The 24,463-nt window shown below is 35.7% G+C and overlaps 1 protein-coding gene across 2 annotated transcripts in view; it reads left to right on the plus strand.

Moving 5' to 3' along the window:
• The window catches only part of ABCD2 (ATP-binding cassette, sub-family D (ALD), member 2), an 86,154-nt gene that overhangs the window by 47,067 nt on the left and 14,624 nt on the right, over nt 1-24,463 (plus strand). For both annotated transcript variants that reach the window (XM_010841507.1, XM_010841508.1), the window contains exons 7-8: nt 6,808-6,953; nt 19,157-19,241. In XM_010841507.1, coding sequence (XP_010839809.1) covers nt 6,808-6,953; nt 19,157-19,241 — 231 coding nt within the window. The remainder of the gene's footprint in view (nt 1-6,807; nt 6,954-19,156; nt 19,242-24,463) is intronic.

Consider the following 24,463-nt stretch of genomic DNA (forward strand, 5'->3'; position numbering starts at 1 on the left):
CAGCCATGAAATTAAAAGATACTTGCTCCTTGGAAGAAAAGCCATGATCAAACTAGACAGAATATTAAAAAGCAGCTTTACTTTGCCAACAAAAGCCTTTCTAGTCAAAGCTGTGGCCTTTCCTGTAGTCATATATGTATGTGAGTGTTGGACTATAAAGAAAGCTGCGTGCTGAAGAATTGGTGCTTTGAATTGTGGTGTTGGAGAAGACTCTTAAGAGTCCCTTGAACTGCAAGGAGATCCAACCAGTCAATCCTAAAGAAAATCAGTCCTGAATAGTCATTAAAGGACAGATGTTGAAGCTGAAACTCTAATACTTTGGCCACCTGATGTGAAAAACTTACTTGTTGGAAAAGACCATGATGCTGGGAAAGTTTGAAGGCAGGAAGAGAAGGGGACGACAAAGGATGAGATGGTTGGATGGCATCACTGACTCTATGGACATGAGTTTGAGTAAACTCCAGGTGTTGATGATGGACAGGGATGCCTGGTGTGCTGCAGTCTATGGGGTCACAAAGTATTGGACATGACTGAGGTACTGAACTGTTTTATTTTGTTTTTGAGTTGAATGAGCAGTTTGTATATTTTGGAAATTAAGCCCTTGTCAGTTGCATCATTTGGAAATATTTTCTCCCATTTCTTTTGCTGTGCAAAAGCTTATAAGTTTGACTAAGTGCAGTTTGTTTATTTTTGTTTTTATTTCTATTACCTCGGGAAATTGACCTAAGAAAACATTAGTACAATTTATGTCAAAGGGTGTTTTACCTATGTTATCTTTTAGGAGTTTTATGGTGTAATGTCTTATGTTTAAGCCTTTAAGCCATTTTGAGAGTTTTTTTCATGTGTATAGTGAGAAGTTATATCTTCATTGATTTACCTGTGACTGTCCAATTTTCACAACACTGCTTGCTAAAAAGACTGTCTCTTTTTCAGTATTTGTTCTTGCCTCCTTTGTTGAAGATAAATTGACCATAAGTGTGTGGTGTATTCTTTTCCAGTAAAGGTTGTGACAAGATATTTAATATAGTTCCCTGTGCTATCCTGCTTAATAGTTAAATAGTATATAACCTTACTGTTTTTCAATTTTATATACATTAGATTTTATGTTCTAATTTCAAACTCCTAATGCATCCCTCCCCTTCCTCTTCCACCTTTGGTAACCATCAGTTTGTTTTCAAATGAACTTTCAACTTTCAATTGAACTTTTCTGTTACAAACCAGAAAGAGACTCAGACACAGAAAACAAACTTAAGTTCTTTTTAAAAATATTGCCTTTTTAATGAACATTTTTGTCTCCATAATGGTTTATTGAATGCCTACTATGTGTCTGTCATACTGTACTAAGTTGCTTCATGTGAGAGTGTTAATCACCCAATCCTGTCCAACTCTTTGTAGCATTGACCCAATATACCGTAGCCTGCTAGGTTCCTCTGTCCATAGAATTCTCCAGATAAAAATACTGGAGTAAGTAGCCATTCCTTTCTCCAGGGGGTCTTCTTGACCTAAGGATAAAACCCGGGTCTCCTGCATTGCAGGCAGATTCTTCACTGTCTGTCCTCTGGCTACATTGCTTTATAAAAACCCACTCCTTCATTTTATCCTCATAACAAATTCAATAAGTAAGTTACTTTACAAATGAGGTAAGTGTAGCTCAGGATTTGGGTCACATTGCTAGTAAATGGCCAAATCGGGATTCTAGTCTAGAACTCTCTCTCCAAAACCCATTATCACATCCATGTCTCTATACTGTCTTCCCTGAAATGTAGATAGAAAATGGTACTTCATCAAATATTGCTGGTTAATCAGATCTTATAGTGGAATCCCGTAGAAAAACCTTTGAAATGAATGTTCAGATGTATTTTAATCATTGTAGTCTCAGTTACGTATGTTCATGGCTGTTCTGTGGATTGAATTTATTTGGGTTTTATACTGAGGATATCTGTGCCTCTGATTTACATTAAATTGGAACAGACATTGCTTTGTAAGTTAGCAAAAGTACCGACTCTTAATATTTCCTTGTATTTCTTCTTAGACTCAGGGTACCAACTGAAAAATTGTTCCTTGGCCCTGAGGGCCACTGTATATTTTATGCTACTGTTGTTATTATGAGAAAATATCACATTATATAAATGCTTAAAATGATGGAAATAAGTAACATTATGTTCTAATTCTGTTTTGTTTTTTTTTTTTTTTTAAATATGGGTAAACTGGAGAGGGAAGATAAAGCAGAGACCAGAAAGAGAAGACATAGGGAATACAAGAAGTGAAAATGTTAGTCACTCAGTTGTGTCTAAATCTTTACAACCCCATGGACTGTAGCCTGCCAGTCTCCACTGTCCATGGAATTCTCCAGACCAGAATACTGGAGTGGTTAACCCAAGGTAGAAGAAAAGTGACTAGAAATGATGCAGCCCTTGGGAAAAACATTTGATCAGTTCCTCAAAAAATTAAACAGAGTTAACATATGCACCACTCCAAGATGTATGCCCACTGTTCATAATAGCCAAAGAGTGAAAACAACACTCTTTACAACACTCTTTAACAACCTGAGTGTTGTTAACACTCAGGTTAACAACATGTGGCGTATCTATACAGTGGAATTTAATTCAGACATAGAAAAGAATGAAATACTGCAACCTACTACAACAAGGAATAACCTGAAGACTTTATGCTGAGAGAGAGAAGACTATGTATTGTGTGATTCCATACATGTGAAATCTCTAGAATAAACAAATCCACAGAGACAGAAAGTAGATTATTGATTGCCAGGGAGGAAGGAAGAACCAGGAGTATCTGCTGAGTTTCTTTTTGGGATAAAGGAAATGTTTTAGAATTAGATAGTGGTAATATTTACATGAGCTTGTAAATATACTAAAAATCATTGAATTTTACACTTTAACAGTACAAATTTTATAATGTGAATATATCTCAATTTAAAAGATATTACTAGAGATTCCTTATCAGAGAAGGCAATGGCAACCCACTCCAGTACTCTTGCCTGGAAAATCGCATGGATGGAGGAGCCTGGTAGGCTGCAGTCCATGGGGTCGCTAAGAGTCGGACATGACTAAGCAACTTCACTTTCACTTTTCACTTTCATGCATTGGAGAAGGAAATGGCAACCCACTTCAGTATTCTTGCCTGGAGAATCCTAGGGACAGAGGAGCCTAGTGGGCTGCCATCTATGGGGTCACACAGACTTGAACATAACTGAAGCGACTTAGCAGCAGCAGCAGCAGAGATTCCTTATATTGCAAAGACTCCATTGAGAATCTTATTATATAAATGCATACATGTATAATTGAAATATAAATTATTTTTATTTTCAAATATTAGTTAAACCTTTTATAACCTCATGGTATCTATCCTTAAACTCAATCATTTTAGCGGTATAGGAATGTGGGTAGATAATTGGTCTACAAAACACATTTTGTATTTCAAACCTTTTATTCTGTCTCTTTGTACACTAAAATCTTTGATTCTTTCTCTCTTTCTTTGTACACATACACACCTTATTATTATTTTAAGTAAGTTGCAGTAAATAAATCTTCATCCATAACTTCTTTAGTGTATGCAGTTGACCCTTGAGCAATACAGAAGTTAGAGGAGCTGACCCCCCGAGCATTTGAAAATCCATGTATAATTTATAATTAGTTAACAAGGCAATGGTAAGCCACTCCAGTACTCTTGCCTAGAAAATCCCATGGATGGAGGAGCCTGGTGGGCTGCATTCCATGGGGTCGCTAGGAGTCAGTCGCGACCGAGCTACTTCACTTTCACTTTTCACTTTCACGCAGTGGAGAAGGAAATGGCAACCCACTCCAGTGTTCTTGCCTGGAGAATCCCAGGGATGGCAGAGCCTGGTGGGGTGCTGTCTATGGGGTCACACAGAGTCAGACACGACTGAAGCGACTTAGCAGCAGCAGCACAGATAATGAAGTACTGTAATATTTCCTATAAAAAATTTATATATTTTTAAAAGCTGATATAATATTATCTGAACATACTTTTATTGGTTTTCGTACTGTCCCTCATACACAGAGGGCAAGAAGAGACCAGGAAAAGGCAGACCACTCTAGACTGGTGGGTGGCAGATTTAATAAGCAAGGGAAGTTACATCTGAGGCTTGTGATGGGCAGCCTCAAGATGAGTAGATCTAATTCCATTTATCAGAATCATAAAAATTTGTACGGACTTTAATGTAGTTCAGTCATGTATACCATCCAGATGTTCTCAACACCACATTGCTCTCTCAGGCGGTCCCTTTTAAAATTCTTGGTGGCTGTGGGAACTGTGGGTTGAACATAGGCCAGGGGAGAGGATCAGGAGCATCAGATTGCCTGAGTCCAACTCACTGGACGACTGACAGTGAAGTCCTCTTGATGATGTCCAACAACTTTCTACACTGAAATGTTACCAATTGATACAATATTATTCTTTATGATAACTTATTTTTCTCAGTCCAGCATCATACGTTGCATTTTAGTTGCTATGTTGCCCTAGTTTCTTTAAACCTGAATAAATTCCTCAGCATTTTTTTTTATGACATTGATATTTGTAATGAGTGCAGAACTGTTGTTGGTTATTCTTAAAGTCCCTCAGTTTGGGTTAATCAGATAGTTTCTTCATGATGTTTGAAAAAATATGAATTCATGGTGATACTCTAAATCAAATTAAACACTATAGTGTTTTGGTTTTTTTTTTTTTTTTTGCTTTTCCTCCCTCATTTCATATTTATATCTTCCTTCTTCCACAATGAGAACCCTACCTTGTGACATTATTAAAATTTACTTAACTTGGTCTTTCCTACAACATAGTTTCAGAATTTCTACACCTGCAGCAATAAGAAACATGAACAGTTAGTTTCAAAGTTGCTTTGTGGTTCTTTTGGTTTTCAACTGAAATTATGTAGCCAAATTTGAAAGTTACTTGGATCAGTCTCTCTTCCCCTTTCAATGTGGTTACATTGTTCATTTGATATACTTACAGTTTATTTGTTTCTGTTTCTATTCAATTTTAGGGTTTCTTCCTTCATCTTTATTAGTTAATTAAAATAATAACATTTAACATGAGTCTAAGACTTAAAATACATAGGGAGGATATTTAGAGAGGTCTGTCCCTTCCCTATCCTGCTTTGTTCCTCCCATCTCCTATAGATAAGTGATTTCATTAGTTTCTGGTTTACTGTATTTCCTTTTGTAAATATCAGCAGACAAACTTACGTTTTCTTACTTTGCTTTCATTTTACATGAAAGTAGTACATTGCACATTGGTGGGTCTATCAAATGGAGATGGTTTTGTCCCCTGGAGGATAATATTTGAAAACTTTTTTTTTGTCTCTGCCACAGTGGATGCTACTAACATCTAGTCATCTAGTGGGTAGAGACCAAATGTGCTGTTAAACATCCTATAATACACAAGATGTACCTCAGTAACAAAGAATTATCTGGTTTAACATAGCCATGATACCACTGTTGAGAAATTCTGCTATACATCTAATTTGTACTTTGCTTTTCAACTTAATATATTATGGAAATCACTCGATATCAATTCATAGAGATCTTCCACATCCAGTTTTATAGCTGCATGGTACAGGTACCATTGTTTATTTAATCAGTCTCCTTTGTATGTGCATTTAGGTTTTCTCAATATTTTGCAATTTCAAATAATGCTGTAATGGATAACTTTATATACTTTTTTGTTCTTGGTGGTACACTTTTGAAAGTATATTTTTAGAATAAAGTCCTAGAAGTGGATCAAACACCAGATGATATATTGGTTTGCCAAATCCTCTCCAAAGGGTTGTACCATTTTGTATTTTCATGATTGTAAGAAAGTACCTGTCTCTCCATAGACTTGCCGATTGAGTGAATTGTCAAGTTTTTGAACTTCTACCAATCTGATAAATAAGAAACTAAGTATATTGTTAATTTGCATTTCTCTTATTTTGAATATCTTTTAAAAGTTTTGTTTGTTCATATTGTCAAAGCCTCAAATTTTATAATTTTTAACCCAAATAGTTTTAGATGAAATACAGAAGCAACATTTATAAAATATAACAGAACACATGGAAACTTACAATACCGTGTGTAAAATAGATAGCCAATGGGAATTTGCTGTATGACCCAGGGAGCTCAAACAGGGGCTCTGTGACAATCTAGAAGGCTGGGATGGGAGGGAGATGGGAGGGAGGTTAGGGAGGGAGGAGATATGGGTGTACCTATGGCTGATTCTTGTTGATGTTTGACAGAAAATAACAAAACTCTGTAAAGCAATTATCCTTCAATTAAAAAGTAAATAAAGTGGCAAATAATAATAATATATCTTATAGTACTATCCTACAGGTATGTCTTTATATGATATAGACATAAATCTTTTTTGGATGGAATAATCAAAATGTTCTGGGCAACTGTTACCCACGTTTTTCACTAATTGAATCAGATCCCCTAAACAGAATCCTTGTCCTCTTGGAAAGGACTTGCCTTTTCAAAGTATTTTGAAAAATTAAATTCAGAGTATAAAACTTAAAAAAATATATATATATAACAGAACAAGTATGTATTTCTGTGCTGAAAATATCCAAGTATTTCTTATAGAAACTTTTCTTGTGGCATGTCTCAATATGTTTTTTTACATGAATAAAACAACATATTGTCCTGACACATCTGAGAAAGAATACTTATCACCAGATAATAAATATAATCCTAGAAATAGAGTATTTAAAGACTCCTCTAGAGTTTTCAGGCTACTAGGATATCACAATAAGTAAGCTAAACTGATTTTGTCTCGGATTCTTGTGTTTTACAGGCCATACATGTCTCTTGGAAGTCTTCGAGATCAAGTAATTTATCCAGATTCAGTGGATGACATGCATGACAAAGGCTATACAGACCATGATCTAGATTGTATTCTACACAGTGTTCATCTCTATCATATAGTTCAAAGAGAAGGAGGTAAAGTCTATAATTCATGGCTTTTTTTCATGTATTTAACATAACTTTAAAAAAATTAAGTTGGGTTTAATTTTGATGTATGCTGTTGTTGGAACATAAGCACATAAGCAAAGATGGAATTTATAGCTTTTGTTGCTTTTCCATTGTTAACTTGCTCTTTTCTGTTTGTGCTATATTTCGTTCAGCAAACTAAGCTTTTTCCTAAGTCCACAGCTAGCATTTGAAGATTTTTTTTCATATTTGGATGAACATGTATTCCTGAAGCCATAGTCAATCTAAATGTATGTAAGGTTCATGACAGAAATATTCTCCTGTTAATCCCTCAGCTTACATTAAATATAATAATTTGAGAAGTAGGTATCACAGAACTTTTTTATTTTTAGATCAACAGTCTTACCAATACATTATTTTTTTCTCTACAGCAACACATAGAGAATTAGATAAAACACAGAAACTTCTGTTTGGTAGTTTTTCAGCATAAAACATACTTTGAAAAAGTAAGAATAAGAGTTATACATATCAGCTCAAGAAAGAATCACTTTCAGAACACAGAAATAACTTGATAACATATAATTTGATAGCCTAGAAAAACTACTGAAATAGCAAGCTAGAATTCTATGTTTAATTTTGCATGTGTTTTATTTTTCTAGCCCACTTACATGATCAAAAGAAGCAGAGTAGTACCGTAATTAAGAATGTAGGCTTTGAAATCAGAATTCTGGAATCAAATCTTTAACTCTGTTCTCTGTACCTTTGTATCTTCACCTGTAAAATGGAGATAAATACCTTATAAAGATGCTGTTAAGATTTAATAAGACTTTATTTAAAGTATTTAGAACAGTGATACATAGTAAATTCACAGTAGTTGCTAAAGGTAATAGAGCTAGATGTAATATTGATACAAAGATATTTTGTCTTTGTGTGATGGTGCTCAATATTTTACATATTTCACATCTATTATTTCATTTGATACATTAAGAAACCAATGTAGGCAAAAGAGATAATATTATATTATTGTATTTATATATGATATCTATAGATATCATTTTGGAATATAATACATATTCATAAATATCATGTATAATATTTATACATATCATCTTATAATATCATAGTTCATAAGTGCTATAAATATGGAAAGCAGGTTGTCTTTTTGTGTCATATGGTCAACTTCTTCCCAGTTTTAAAACAGTGTGGCAAAATAGCAACTACCTATTAATTGGGGGTAAGTTATTTGGATAAGTTTGAAATCTAATAATCTGAATAGAAATTTATAATAATTTGTCACATATTCTATTCTTTTAGAAGTTATCAAGAAATTCTAGAACTAGTTTAAAGAATTTTTCAACCTTAAAAATATGTGATAGTAATTGTTATGGTTTATCGAGTGCTCACTCTGCAGAATATAACATGTTACTCAGTTTACACTGTCATTTTATTTAATATTTGTAGCTGCCCAATGATGTGGATTTTACTAACCCCCCTTTAACAGATGAAATTCAGAAGTTTAGCAGTTTCCCCAGGGGCCCTCAGCAAGAGGTGGAACAGGGATTCCAACACAGATGAGACTTGAATGTCAATGTTCTATATAAGATATGCCACTGTGTTATGCTATCTCGACATCTTAGATACTAATAAGGCTTGTTATATTCTTATACATAAAAAATGATAAGGAAATCCACTGTACTTGCCTAGTCCTTAAAACATGAAACATATTTTTAAGCAAAGCAAGAAAACAAATTTGCAAGGACATCACTTACTCTGGAAGAAGCCTGCTGAAGTTCTAGTAAGACTATTAATGATTTGAAGCAACACTAGTTCCAACACTTAAAGAAATTTGCTTAGAGAAATTCTTTACTTTAGTATAAGATAGATTTAAAAACTATGTTTTATTCCATCAAACAAATTACAAAATAGAAAGGTGTAGAATTGTTAACAAATAGATGTGAGCTAAAACAGTTTGTACATCTTCAGGAAGCAAGAAAACTTCACTTCTTAGCTGACTTAGTATCACTGTTTCAGCATCAGAAGAAGTATCGTGACTCAGAGTTTTGATTTGTATGTTCTGTGTTCAAGAAAGATTGCCTGTTAAAGCTTTTGGGTTTAGTGAAACAATGAACATAATTTATTTAAATACATAAAATTTAAGGATGCTTTGACCCAAATACTTTCGTCTTTGTGCGTTCTTATTTCAAGGGGGGAGCTATTTTTTTAAGCCCAGAATATTTCTCCACTGTGTAGCAATCTAAACCTATTTTTTCAAATCCTCACTTATGTTTCATAAATGCTATAAAAGTCATAGAGGAAATTTTATTTCAACAGTTTTCACTAGAAGCAAGAACTTTGAATCACATGGCATTTAGAGTTTTTCCCTAATATAAAATTATGTTTTTAAATAGATGGAAAATTCCTGGAAGGTTGCCCAGGAATGAACACTGGTCCCTTTTGGGGAGTATCATTGGGAAATAGGGAAAGTCTTTCAATCCAGTGCACAAGAAACAATGAAACTCTAGTTCTCATTTCCTTTCCCTTTGACCGAGTTTATTTAGAAATTTTAGTAAAGATGAAAATTCAGTTGAGAAATAATAAAGAAAGCAGAGGGCCTGGATTTTTTCCAAATGGGAAAATTAAACCTAGACTACTTGGGATTTGGTAATGTCCTAAGTTTGCATGTGTGTGTTTGTGCATGTGTATATTTGTGTTTGTGAGTATGTGTGTGAGAGTTTTGATAGTCATTTTCCTCTTTGAAAATCAGGATTTGCTTAGTCCACTCTGTTTTATGATATTCTCACTTCAGAAAAATATCTGATATGGCTGCCTTCCTAAGAGACCCAATGATTTTGTTTCTAAGTGACTTTTTTTTCTTATTACAAAATTAAGACAGGCCATAAAAATAATATAAAGATAGTAATTTTAATTTTTCAAATATTGTAAAAATGTACATCTTAGAAAGTAAAAGCCTCATAATTCCATTCCCAGAAATGATGCAATTATAATTTATAGGGCTTCCCAGGTGGCGCTAGTGGTAAAGAATCCACCTACCAATCCTGGAGACATAAGAGACACAAGTTTGATCCCAGGGTTGGGAAGATCCCCTGGAGTAGAAAATGGCAACCCACTACAGTGCTCTTGCCTGGAAAATTCCATGGACCGAGGAGCCTGGTGGGCTACAGTCCAGGGGGTCACAAAGAATCAGACACAACTGACAACTGAGTACAATTATAATTTATATACCTTATGTGTTCTTACTTCTAATAAAAACTGTTGCAAAAAATTTTTCTCTGTAACTTAATTTTATAATATTTGTGAAACATAAATGATGTTTTGAAAAATAGATTCAGATTGCTACACAGTGGAGAAATGTTCTGGACTTAAAAAAATTTCCCCTTACTAACTGAGAAGGCAAAAGAGAAAAGTATTCGGGTCAAAGGCAGCTTTAATTTTACATATTTAAATAAACCATGTCCTTTTGTTCCACGGAACTCAAAGGTTTTAGCAAGCAATTGAAAATCTGCATATAACTTACAGAAGGCCCTCATATCCATGGTTCTTTCATATCTGTTGTTCTGCTGTTGTGGGTTAAACCAACCACAAACTATATAGTACCACAGTATTTGCTATTGAAAAAAACAGGTGTGTAAGTACTTCTCAGTTCAAATTTATATTGTTTAAGGGTGATCTGTATACAAACACAATTTTGCAATTTGGTTTTTCATATAAAAAATATTCTAGGTACATTTTTATATCAGTATGTATTTTTTAAAAAAAACTTTTATTGAAGTATAGTTGTTTTGGACATCCCAAGTCGTGTGAATTGTAAAGAACCTTCCTGCCAATTCAGGAGACATAAGAGACACAGGTTCGCTCCCTGGGTTGGGAAGATCCCCTGGAGGAGGGCATGGCAATCCACTCCAGTATTCTTGCCTAGAGAATCCCCTGGGCAGAGGAGCCTGGTGGGCTACAGTCCATAGGGTTGCAAAGAGTTGGATACAACTGAAGTAACTTAGCATGCATGCAGGCATAGTTGCTTTACAATATTGTGTTTCTACAAAGTGAATCATCTATGCTATGCTATGCTACGTCACTTAAGTCGTGTCCGACTCTGTGTGACCCCATAGACGGCAGCCCACCAGGCTCCCCCGTCCCTGGGATTCTTCAGGCAAGAACACTGGAGTGGGCTGCCATTTCCTTCTCCAATGCATGAAAGTAAAAAGTGAAAGTGAAGTCGCTCAGTCGTGTCCGACTCTTAGTGACCCCATGGACTGCAGCCTAACAGGCTCCTCCATCCATGGGATTTTCCAAGCAAGAGTACTGGAGTGGGGTGCCATTGCCTTATGTATGCATATATTCCCCGCTTTTTTAGATTTCCTTCCCATACAGATCATCACAGAACATTGACTTCCCTGTGCAACACAGTAGGTTCTCATTTTATACATAATAATGTGCATATGTCAATCCCAACCCCAATCTCCCAATTCATCCTCCTTTCCCCCACTGATATCCATAAGGTTGTTCTCTACATCTGTGTCCCCATTTCTGCTTTGCAAATAAGTTCTTCTGTACCATTTTTCTAGATTCCACATATAAGTGATATTACATGATATGTATTTTTCTCTTTCCAAGTTACTTCATTCTATATGACAGTCTCTAGATCTCTTCACATCTTTGCAAATGGCACTGCTTTGTTCCTTTTTATGACTAATATCCCACTGTAAGTATGTACCAGGTCTTTATCCATTCCTCTGTTGATGGACATTTAGGTTCCTTCCATGTCTTGGCTATTGTAAATAGTGCTGCAATAAATACTGGGGTGCGTGTATCTATTTGAATTTTGGTTTTCTCCACATAGATGACTGGAGTGAGATTTCTTGGTCATATGGTAGTTCTATTTTTAATTTTTTGAAAAACTTCCATATTGTTCTCCATAGTAGTTGTACCAATTTACTTGCCCACCAACAGTGTAGGAAGGTTTCTCTTTTCTTCACACCCTCTCCAGCATTTATTGTTTATAAATGTTTTCATGATGGTCTTTCTGACAAGTAATTTTAATTTTCATTTCTCTAATAATTAGTGATGTTGAGCATCTTTTTTATGTGTTTTTTGGCCATCTGTATGTCTTCTTTGAAAAAAAGTCTATTAGGTCTTCCACCCATTTTTTCATTGGATTGTTTCTTTTATTATTGAGCTATATAAGCTGTTTGTATATTTTGGAGATGAATCCCTTGTTGGTTGTTTTGTTTGCAAATATTTTCTCCTATTCTGAAGGTTGTATTTTTGTTTTATTTATTGTTTCATTTACTGTGCAAAAGGTTATAAGTTTAATTAGATCTCATTTTGCTTATTTTTGTTTTTAGTTTCACTATTCTGGGAGATGGATCCAAAAAGATCTTTCTATAATTTATGTTAGAGGGTGTTCTGCTTATGATTTTCTCTAAGAGTTGTAAGTGCCCAGCCTTACATCTAGGTCTTTAATCTATTTTGAGTTTGTTTTTGTGTATGGTATTAGGAAGTGTTTTAATTTTATTCTTTTACAGATAGCTGCCCAGTTTTCCCAGTACCACTTATTGAAGAGACTGTCTTTTTTCCGTTGTATATTCTTGCCTCCTTTGTCATAAAGTAGGTGAACAGAGGTGTCTAGATTTATCTTTGGGCTTTCTATCTTGTTCCATTGATCCATATGTCTTTTTTTGCCCCAGTACCATACTGTCTTGATTACTGTAGCTTTGGAGTATAGTATGAAGTCAGAGAGCCTGATTCCTCCATCTCTGTTTTTATTTTTCAAGATTGCTTTGGCTATTTGGGGTATTTTGTGTTTCCATACAAATTAAAAAATATTTTAATCTGATTCTGTGGAATAATGTCATTGGTAATTTGATGGGGATTCCATTGAATCTGTGGATTGCTTTGGGTAGTACAATTATTTTTACAGTATTGATTCTTCAAATCCAAGAACATGGTATATCTCTCCATCCATTCGTATCATCTTTGTTTTCTTTCATCAGTATCCTATAGTTTTCTGAATCAAGGTATTTTTCCTTCTTAGATAGTTTTATCCCTAGAGAGTTTCATCTTCATGATGAAATCATAAATGGAATTGTTTTCTTAATTTCTCTTTCTGATCTTCTGTTAGTGCATTGGAATGAAAGAGATTCCTGTGTATTAATTTTGTCTGGTTTTGGTATCAGGGTGATAGTGGCCTTATAAAATTAGCTTGGGAGTGTCCCTCCCTCTGCAATTTTTGGAAGAATTTGAGAAGGACATGTTAGCTGGTCTCTAAAATAGAATTCACCTGTGACACCATCTAGTCCTGTACTTTTGTTTCTTGGAAGATTTTAATCACAGTTTTATTTCAGTTTCATTATTCATGACTGGCCTGTTCATAATTTTGTTCAGTTAAATTTTTTTTAATATATTTATTTACTTATAAGGCTGCATTGAGTTTTAGCTGTGGCATGTAGGTTCTTTGCTGTGGCACATGGGCTTCTCTCTAGTTGTAGCATGTGGGTTTAGTTCCTCTCTGGCTTGTGGGATCATAGTTCTCCAAGGATCAATCCTGTATCCTGTGCTCTGGGAGACAGATTTTTAACCACTGGACCACCAGGGAAATCCCTGTTCATATTTTCTGTTTCTTCCTAGTTCAGTCTTAGAAAGTTATACCTTTCTAAGAATTTGTCCATTTCTTCCAGGTTGTCCATTTTATTGGCATACACTGAGTTGGTCAAAAAGTTCACACAAATTTTTTCAGAAGATGTTACAGAAAAACCCAAACATTTTGGTTAACCTAGTAATTGCTTGTAGTAGTCTCTTATGATCTTTTGTGTTTCTGTGGTGTCAGCTGTAATGTCTCCTTTTCCATTTCTAATTTTATTGATTTGAGTCCTCTCCCTTTTTTTTTCTTAAGGAGTCTGGCTAATGGTTTTATCAATTTTGCTTATCTTCTCAAAGAACCAATTTTTAGTTTCATTGGCTTTTGCTATTCTCTGTTTTATAGTATTTCATTTATTTTTGCTCTGTTTTTTATTATTTCTTTCCTTCTTCTAACTTTTGGTTTTGTTTGTTCTTATTTCTCTAGTTGCATTTGGTACAAGGTTGTGTTGTTTATTTGATATTTTTCTTGAGATGGATTGTATTGTTATAAACTTCCCTCTTAGAACTGTGCTGCTTTCCATAGGCTTTGGGTCACCTGTTTTAGTTTTCAATTGTTTCTAGATATTTTTTATTTCCTTTTTGATTTCTCCAGTTATCCATAGGTTGTTTAGTAGCACATTGTTTAGCCTCCACATGTTTGTGTTTTTAAGTTTTTTTTTCCCCCTTATTTGCTTTCTAATCTCATAGGATTGTTTCAGAAAAGATACCTGATACAATATCAGTTTTCTTAACTTTACTGAAGCTTGATTTGTGACCCAAGATGTAATCTATCCTGGAGAATGTTTCATGTGCTCTTGAAAAGAAAATATATTCTCCTGTTTTCTGATGGAATGTCCTGTATATATCAATTAAGTCTATCTGGTCTAATGTTTCATTTAAGACTTGTGTTTTCTTGTTAATTTTTTCTCCTAGGTTGAGTGCATAAATATTTACAATTGCTTTATCTTCTTCTTGGATTGATCCCTTGATTATTAGGTAGCATCTTTCCTTATCTCGTTAACAGTCTTTATTTTAAAGTCTATTTTGTCTGATGTGAGTATTGCTACTCCAGCTTTTCTTTGCTTTCCATTTTTATGGATTATCTTTTTCCATCTCCTCAATTTCAGTCTGTGTGTATCCCTAGGTCTGAAGTGGGTCTCTTGTAGACAGCCTATATATAGGTCTTGTTTTATCCATTCAGCCAGTCTGTTTCTTCTGGTTGGAACATTATTCCATTTACATTTCAGATAATTATCAATAGATATGTTCCTATTGCCATTTTCTTAATTGTTTGGGGTGTGGTTTTTTTTGTATGTCTTTTTCCTCTTTCCCATCCTTTTTTGTTCTCCTTTCTAGTGTTTTTTTGCCTATAGAAGTTCCTTTAGCAGTTGTAAAGCTGGTTTGAAGGTGCTGAATGCTCTTAGCTTTTGTTTATCTGTAAAACTTTTGATGCTCTGTCAAATCAGAATGAGAGCCTCGCTGGTTAGAGTATTTTTGGTTATAGGCTTTTCCTTTTCATCATTTTAAATATATCCTCCCACTCCCTCTGACCTGCAGAGTTTCTGCTGAAAAATCAGCTGATAACTTTTGGGGTTTCCTTGTATGTTATTTGTTGCTTTCCCCTTGTTGCTTTCAATATTGTTTGTACTTAGTTTTTGTTAGTTTAATAATATGTGTCTCAGTGTGTTCCTCCTTGGGTTTATCCTTTATGCAACTCTCTTTGCTTTCTAGGCTTGGGTGACTATCTCATTTCCCATGTTAGAAAAGTTTTTTACTGTGATTTCTGGAAATATTTTCTCAGACCCTTTTTGTTCTTCTTCTTGGACCTCTATAATTCAAATGTTCATGCATTTAATGTTGTTCCAGATGTCTCTGAGTTTATTCACATTTCTTTTCATTTTATTATTATTATTATTATTCTGTTCTACAGCAGAGATTTATACCACTCTGTCTTCCAGGTCACTTATGCATTCTTCTGCCTCAGTTATTCTGTTATTGATTTCTTTTAATGTGTTTTTCATTTTCAGTTCCTGTCTTGTTCATTTCTTTTTATTTGTGTTTTAGTTCTTCTAGGTCTTTGCTAAACTTTTATTATATCTTTTCAATCCATGCCTCCAGTCTGTTTCTAAGATCTTGGATCATCTTTACTATCATACTCTGAATTCTCTTTCAGATAGATTGCTTATCTCCTCTTTATTTAATTGTTCTTGTAGGTTTTAACATTGCTCCTTCATCTGCAACATATCTCTTTGTTACCTTTTTTTTCTTCCTCAAAGTTTTGTGTTTGTGATCTGCTTTCCAGGCTGCAGGGTTGCAGTTCCTCTTGCTTCTGTTATCTGTCCCCTGGTAGGTGAGGTTGATCCAGAGACTTGTGCTGTTATCCTCTTAATGAGGGTTAGACTATTGTTGTTGTGACCAGAGCCTGCCTTGGATATTGAGTGAGGGCTCCCCTTTGCTCTTTGGTTGTCACTGCCCTGTCATGGGTGGAGTCGGCTTCCAAGTTGTTGTAGTAGAAGCCCCCAGATTTGCTTCTTAGCTGTGTTTCTGATCTGTGGTGCAAAGTAGGCACGGTTGGAGCACTGCTGCTGGGAGGGAAGCTACTAAGTATCCCTTCTTTGGAGCTACTCTCCTGTGGTGTACTCTGTTGTATGATCTTTCACCAATTGTGCAGACCCTCAGACTACACTGATATTAGCATTGCCATGCTAGCATTTGACTCTGGTGTCTCCTAGAGATTTCTTTCACCAGGTCATCAGAGTAGATCCACTGAAGTCCAGCCCTAGGATTGCAGTAATCATGGATCTGGAGCAGTTGTGGGTATTAGGTGCTGAGTCATGCTCAGTTGCTCAGTCATGTCTGTCTCTTTGTGACCCCATGGACTATAGCCCACCAGGTTCTGCTGTCCATGGAATTTTTATGCAAGAATATGGGAGTAGGTTGCTATTTCCCACTCCAGGGATCTTCCTGAGCAAGGGACTGAACCCTTGTCTCTTGCATTTCCTGCACTGGTAGGTAGTTTCTTTACCAATGCACCATCTAGGAAGCTACCAGGTGTTATAGGGGTAGCTCAGACTTTAGCCTGGCACAAGCCACCAAGTGTACATGCATGTTAAGTCACTTCAGTTGTGCCTGAGTCTTGCAACCCTATGGACTATAGCCTGCTAGGCTCCTTTGTCCATGGGATTCTGCAGACAACACTACTGGAGTGGATTGCCCTGCTTCCAGGGGATCTTCTCAACCCAGGGATTGAACCCATATCTTTTATATCTCCTGTATTGGCAGGTGGGTTCTTTACCCCTAGTGCTACACCTACTAAAACTAGGTCTGTCTTGGCTGTGGGAGCACTTATCTGTTCAGATGTTTTGTAGGTGCTGAGTTTTTACCAAGCTGTTTGTGAGGGTTTCAATTTGTGCATCTGCAAGGAAAAATTTCAGCTTTTCTTCTTAAATTCAGTGGCCCCTGGGACTTAGCAGTGGTTTTAGCTCCACCTCTGAATGTAAGTCGCACACAGGGATCTACTCCCAAGGCTGCCCTGGAGCACTTTGGTCTGCCCCAGTGAGGACAGGGCCCGGAGGTGGCACAGCTGCCAGCGTCATGGGAGGCAACAGGTGCACAAAGGGGTTGGAAGTTGTAAGAGATCTGGCCCAGTCACAGGTTCACGGGGAAACTGATGGTCATGATGTGGGAGATCCAGCCCTGGTGGGAGCATTTCCTATCACCTGGTGGCAGGCACATGAGGTTAGCCCTGGGTGATCTTTCCAAGCAATCAGAGCCAGCCCTGTCGGGGGCCTTTCCTAGTTCCTAGCAGCAGGTGAGCTGGGGCCAGCCCTGGGAGGGGCTTTTCCTAGTGTTTGGCCACAGGTACAAAAGGATTAGCCCCAGCAGGAGCCTTTTCTAGTGCCTAGTGGCAGGCATGAGACAGCTCACCCTGGCGGAAACCATTTTTACCACCTGGCGAGGTGTAAGTAGGGGCTGACAGTGTAGGGAGAGAGGCTGCAAAGACAGCTCCACCCACTACATGTCACTCAATAATGGCTCCTTGCTTCTATGGTAGCCCAGGTTTCCTCCACAAGTATTCCCAGTTGTGGATTTTCTCATTCCCATCCCTTCAGTCTGTCCTGTCTACTTGCATCCAGCAGCAGTCCTCTCCTCAGCTTTTCTGTCATTGCCTATATTCCAGCACCCAGTGCCCATGCACACTGACAGACACAAGTCTCAGGCTTGGAGGCACAGGGCTGTGGCACAGATCATCTATGTAGGTCTCACTTTGTCCTGCCTGCCATAGACCGGCTGTTTCATTCCCCTCCAACAGGCCCAGATGATTTCCTTCTGTCCCATCCAATCTGCCCCTCCACAAGGGGGTTTCCCTGGATGCAGGAACTTCTGAGCTTCTTCAGATCCCCCACCTAGAAGCAGATACTATTCCACTTCCTGTCCTCTTCTTTTTCCCTTCTTTCTTTTGTCTTACATGGTTCCGCATGGATCTTTCTTGTCCTTTCCAGTGTCTAAGGTCTTCTCCTAGTGTTCAGCCAGTGCTCTGTGAGCCCTGTTCCATATCTAGATGTATTCTTGATGCATCTGTGGGGAGAGATGAACTCCTAGTCCTCCTACTTCTCTGCCATCTTGCTTTTCCCTATACTAGTATGTATTGATCTAACTTTTTTTTTTAAATCTAACCTATTTTTTAGAAAATAGAAGACTTGCTTTTGAATAAATAACCAACAGAAAGTATTTACGATGTTGTGAGAGATGGAATAGGTAAATTGTAAAACATGAAGATACACCTACATATAAATCCTAGCTCTAATACATAGCTGTATAAATTTTGATATATCAATTTCTTCATGAATTTCAGCTTATCTACTTATAAAATAACACTAATAATAGACACCTCATAAGGTTGTGAAATATACAATGAAAATTGTGAAAAATACAACTCATATAAAGTGCCAGGCAGATGGAAGCCATTTAAATAAGCTCCTTTCATATCTTTTGTAGACTTTGTAATGTGCGTGTGTGCTCAGTCACTTCAGTTATATCCTACTCTTTGTGACCCTGTGGACTGTATCCTGCTAAGCTCTTCTGTCCATGGGATTCTCAGGCAAGAACACTGGAATAGGTTGCCATCCCCTCCAGACCCAGGGATCAAACCTTTGTCTCTTGCACTGCAGGCAGATTCTTTACCCCCTGAGCCACCTGGGAAGCCCAGACTTTGTAATAGGCCTGTGCAAATTTGTTGGTCTTTTCTCCTACCCCCCTGCAAAATAAGTCTAAGTATACCAACTCTTTGGAGACATTAAAAAATAAACACCTTTTCAAAGTATCAGTATTTAGAATTCTTAGAATATGTTCTGTCAATATAAGTAATTATTACTATTAAAAAATATCAAATCTAAGACCAAGTGCTTAAACATAAGGCACTCTGGTCTATCCAGGCATATGTTTTGTGAAATATCAGGTTTTTTGTGTAATAGCTTAAACTTGCTAGGAATCACTTGTCTAGGTAAAAACTGTAAAAGATGCTCTCTTTGATTAAAAGATGCTTTATACAATATGTATTTTTATATATTTTAAAGGATGGGATGCTATTATGGACTGGAAAGATGTCTTATCAGGAGGGGAAAAGCAAAGAATGGGCATGGCTCGCATGTTTTATCATAGGTAAGTGTATTATATTCAAGTTACTATTGATACTATTCTATTATTGTAATAAAAAATGTTCGGATAGGATCCCTTGTCCTCATTCGGTTTGAAAATATATTTCTGAAAAGCTAGTGCTTAGAATTTATAGTATTTAAATTTCTTAGGTTGTTTTTTAATGTGACAGAAATCTCCAAGTGTTTGTTCTATTTATTTTATGTTGAGTAATGTTAGATGACAAAATTTAATTTTTGTGTCCTAAGTTTGAAAGTGGGATAATTACTAATTTTAAAATGTGAAGACTAGATAACCACTATTATGCTATTGTGAACACAGTAGGTGGACATTCAGTGAAAGTCAAAGTTGCTCAGTTGTGTCTAACTCTTTGCAACCCCATAGAGTGTAGCCTTCCAGGCTCCTCGGGTCCGTGGAATTCTCCAGCCCATAATACTGAGGTAGGTAACTGTTCCCTTCTCCAGGGGATCTTCCCAACCCAGGGATCGGACCCAGATCTTCTGCATTGCAGGCAGATTCTTTACCATTTGAGCCACCAGGGAAGCCCAGATATTCAGTAATACTTCTCAATTACATGATTAAATTAAAACTAAATTAAATTTCTAGTCAGCCAGTGGCCTATAAAGTTAGTAGTGTTCTCCTTGAGAGGAGGCATATCTAATGGTAAAAGGAACCAACCAGCCTAAGTCTTAATGGACTCAGAAATAAAGAGATGCAGGAAATAATTTATCTTGATAAAACTTTTCTATTTCTAACCAGCTTAATAGCCTTTTGGTTCAGAGTATCAAGCACAAGACACTAGAAATAAATATTGAAGCTATTATGATTTGTTCCTTTTTTTTAATCCTATTTTCTGTGAAAAATAAATTCCCATTTTAATGTTAGGCCTCTGGCAATGAGAACCTAAGTTGTTACTTTCAGTACTTACATCTTGGGCATTAAAGTTATGTACATGGATGGCTGAGTGGACCATAAGCTGGGGCACATGCAATACTCTTGACGAAGTTGCAGTGGAAGCAATAAAACTTCTGTAGGGAACTTCTAAAAGCTGATAGAAAAATGCAAAAAAAAAATCAAGTAAGCTTCATTAAACACTTAGCAACAAGTTGACTATCAATTTTTTAGAAATCTTTTATTATGGAAAATCCATTAAAAGTTCATCAAAAAAGAGAATATTGTAAGATGAACCCTATATTCCCATCACACTGATTCAACAAGTCTAATATTTTACAGCACTTGATTTATTTATTTTTTTATATAAAGCATTGTGAAGCAAATCCAAAGTCATGGAATTTTTCATGAAATATTTTGACATCAATCTCTGAAATATTAGGATATTTTTCTTACATTATATACCATAATCATCATTAATACAATTGACAATAATCATTTAAAATTATTTCATACCTGGTTCATATCCAATTTCCCTGATAGTCTCAAAAATATCTTTTTATACTCGGTTTGTTCAAACCAAGATCCAAACAAATTTTATGTATTGAATTTTGTTGTTATATATCTCTTAATTATTTTTAATTCAAAGAGTTGTTTCTTCTCCCTGCCTCTGTGCCCCTCCCATTTTTATGCTATTGACTTGTTGAAGAAGCTAGGTCAGTTGTCCTTTAAGAATGTTGTCCTTTCAAGATTGATCTGATTGCTTCCTCTTGAGATCCCTTTACCTCTTTCCTCAATCTACTATTTTTCTTATAAACTGGAAATTAGAGCTAAAAACTTGATTATATTTAGGTTCAGCCTTTCTGGTAAGAATATAACATGTAATATTTATCACTGAAAAAATAATGTATAGTTTAAATGACTTTATTAAATATAATTATGTGTTTATATTATAGAAGTGGAAAATTTAGATGAGTAAAAAGAAGAAAAAATTCTGTTTTACTACTTGTAGCACATAAAATTTTAGTATAGTATTTTCTCTATTTGTAGTATACAAAAGTTGGTTGTTATTTTTAACTTTTTAATATGTAACTATTTTCATAAAGTATTTACAGTTTATATTCCTCTTTTTTGGGGGGGGGGCATACCACATGGCTTGTGGAATCTTAGTTCCCTGACCAGGGATTGAAATCAGGCCCCAGCAGTGAAAGCACTGAGTCCTAACAACTGCACCACAAGGGAACTCCTTGTATCCCTCTTTTTATTTTGTATCCTATTATGTGTATTACTATGTAATAGCTAGCCAAGGTTTGTTTATTATTATTATAACATTTATGTACCAAATACATAAATGTATTTCAGTATTCAATTCAATGAATTCTGATAAATGTATATACAATATATAATCAATATCCCAATTAAGATAAAGAATGATTCTATCACTTAGAAAGTCCCTCATGCCCCTTTCCAGTCAAATCTTTCCATAGACAATTTCTGTTTCCATTTCTAATGCATAAATTAGTTCTCCTGTTCTACAACTTCATATAAATTAATCATGTTGTGTGTGTGTTTGTCGCTCAGTTATGTCCAACTCTTTGCGACCCCATGGACTGTAGCTCACTAGGCTCCTCTCTCCATGGAATTCTCCAGGCAAGAATACTGGAGTGGGTTGCCATTCCATCCTTCAGGGGATCTTCCCGACCCAGGGATCAAACCCAGGTCTCCCACATTGTGGGCAGATTCTTTACTGTCTGAGCCACCAGAGAAGCCCCAAAATTAAATCATACAATATGTATTATTTTGTGTTATAGCTGGAGTTTATACATGAGAAAAATGTTGTGTAATAACATGGTATTTTAATAACATACATGGTTAGTTCAAGGAGAAGGCAAACTAAAAAATATAAACTAAAATATGCAAACTCTGAATTTTTAGTGAAGTATATTTTACAATGACTTTTTTGAGATAACGTGGTGAGATTCGAGAGTAAACTTTGTAGTATGAAATTTATGACTATCTGTTAACCACTATTACCTTGAATCTGTCTGTGCCTTGTCCATAAATATTCAGTAATATGATCCCCCATATAGTTGGTGAAATGTGACATGCTGGTGGTTTTCTTGCTCAGTCATGTCCGACTCTTGCAATCCCATGGACTGTAACCTGCCAGGCTCCTCTGTCCATGGGATTCTCCAGGCAAGAATACTGGACTGGGTTGCCATTTGCTTCTCCAGTTAAATCTTCCCAACCCAAGAATCAAACCCAGGGCTCCTGCATTGCAGGCAGTTTCTTTACCAACTGAACTACAACTGAAGCCTGAAATGTAAAATGATGGAACGTAATATGTGGCTGTAAATTTCTCATTATCTCAGTGTGTTAATAAGATAAAAAGCAAGTGGCATTAATAAAAGATGCTAACCTAAAGAGATTTTTAAGTGCCTATCACTTAAATACTTGATACTCATGTATCTAAAATATTTTTGGTATAAAATGATACTGAATAAAAAATACTAAAGCTAGTGAAGGACCTCACTGTTTGTGGAAATGTAAGTTGGTGAAGCTACTGTGGAAACCAGTGTGCAGGTTCCTTAGAAAACTAAAACGAAAATTACCATATGACCCAGCGATCCCACTCCTGGGCATATATCTGTACAAAACTATAATTCATAAAGATACATGCACCCCAGTATTCATAGCAGCACTATTCACAATAGCCCAGACATGGAAACCACCTAAATGTCCATCTACAGATGAACGATAAACATGTGGTACATCTATATAATGGAATACTTCATAGCTTAAAAAAAAAAGAAAGAATGCCATTTGCAGCAACACAGATGCAACTAGAGGTTATCATACTAAATGAAGTAAGTCAGAAAGAGAAAGCAAATACCATATGAGGTCATTCATATGTGGAATCTAAAATATGACACAAATAAACCTATCTATGAAGCAGAAACATATTCATTAACAGAGAGAACAGATTAGTGCTTGCTAGGAGAGAGGATTTGTGGGGACGGACTGAGTAGGTGGGGGTTAGCAAATGTGAGCTTTTATATGTATAATGGATAAACAACAGGGTCCTGCTGTATAGCAAAAGGAACTATGTTCGCTATCCTATGATAAGCCATAATGGAGAAGAATATAAAATAGAATATATGTATTATATTTTATTATAGTTGATTTACAATATTATATTAATTACTCCTGTACAACAAAGTGATTCAGACATATATGTATATACATATATATACAACAAAGTGATTCAGATATATATGTATATATACATGTATACATATATATCTGAATATATATAGGAAATGGCAACCCACTCCAGTATTCTTGCCTGGGAAATCCCATGGACAGAAGACCCTTGTGGGCTACAGTCCATGGGGTCACAAAGAGTCAGATATGACTAAGCAACTAAACACACACACATACATGTATATATATATCTTAATCACCTTGCTGTATAGGAGTAATTAATGTAACATTATAAATCAACTTAAAAAAATTTTAAAAACCCAGTGAAGGAAAAGTATAATAATGAAAAATTGCCTCCCTTCTTTCTCAAAGAATTATTAAGAAGACTTGAATTATAATGAGAAAGACTTGAGCTAACAACTAAAGTGGAGTACTTTAGCAAGGAGAATTATGTGTCAAAATCTTAGTCTTTTTGAGAGGATTTTAATTTTAATGTTTAAAAATGATTAGAAAAGTCCCACCTTATAGGAAATAGATTAGATCCTTCTTAAGCCTCACTCTTCTGATGATGCACCAAAAGAAAAATCTGAGAAACAGTGTTATCTAATGTTTAACTTAGTTATATCAGTTTCAGCTTACAGTCCCTGCTTAATATATTTGCATGTGTGTACGCATGCGTACACACACACACACACACATACACACACACACACACACCCCCCACAAAACCAGTTCTACCAAGGAAACAAAATATCTTACATCTGCTAGGCTAGGAGTTGCTATGACAACAGAGTGTAAGAAATATACATTTTTTCTAATTCTAAAATAGCATCTCTTCTGTTTACCTCAAAGCACTCTAAAAAATAAGACAATACAGTACCATTACTAAAAATAGAGTTATACAAAAAAATAAAATTTTACCCCAAGCCTCTCTGTTTTATACTTCCTTTTCTCCTCTCTCATTTTTACTTAAGAAAATCATCCACAAACAGAAATAAACTCTGAGACAAATAATTCTTGATACTTTAACCTGAACAATAACCAAAAGCTAACCAGTTAAACCACTTCTGTTGTCAAGGGGAAACTGCAGTGATCTTTATTTCTTTGTGTGGAGAGCTGATATTAAAATCAAG

This window comes from Bison bison, unplaced genomic scaffold (assembly GCF_000754665.1).
Source record: "Bison bison bison isolate TAMUID 2011002044 unplaced genomic scaffold, Bison_UMD1.0 scf7180017864163, whole genome shotgun sequence".
Taxonomy (NCBI): Eukaryota; Metazoa; Chordata; class Mammalia; order Artiodactyla; family Bovidae; genus Bison; species Bison bison.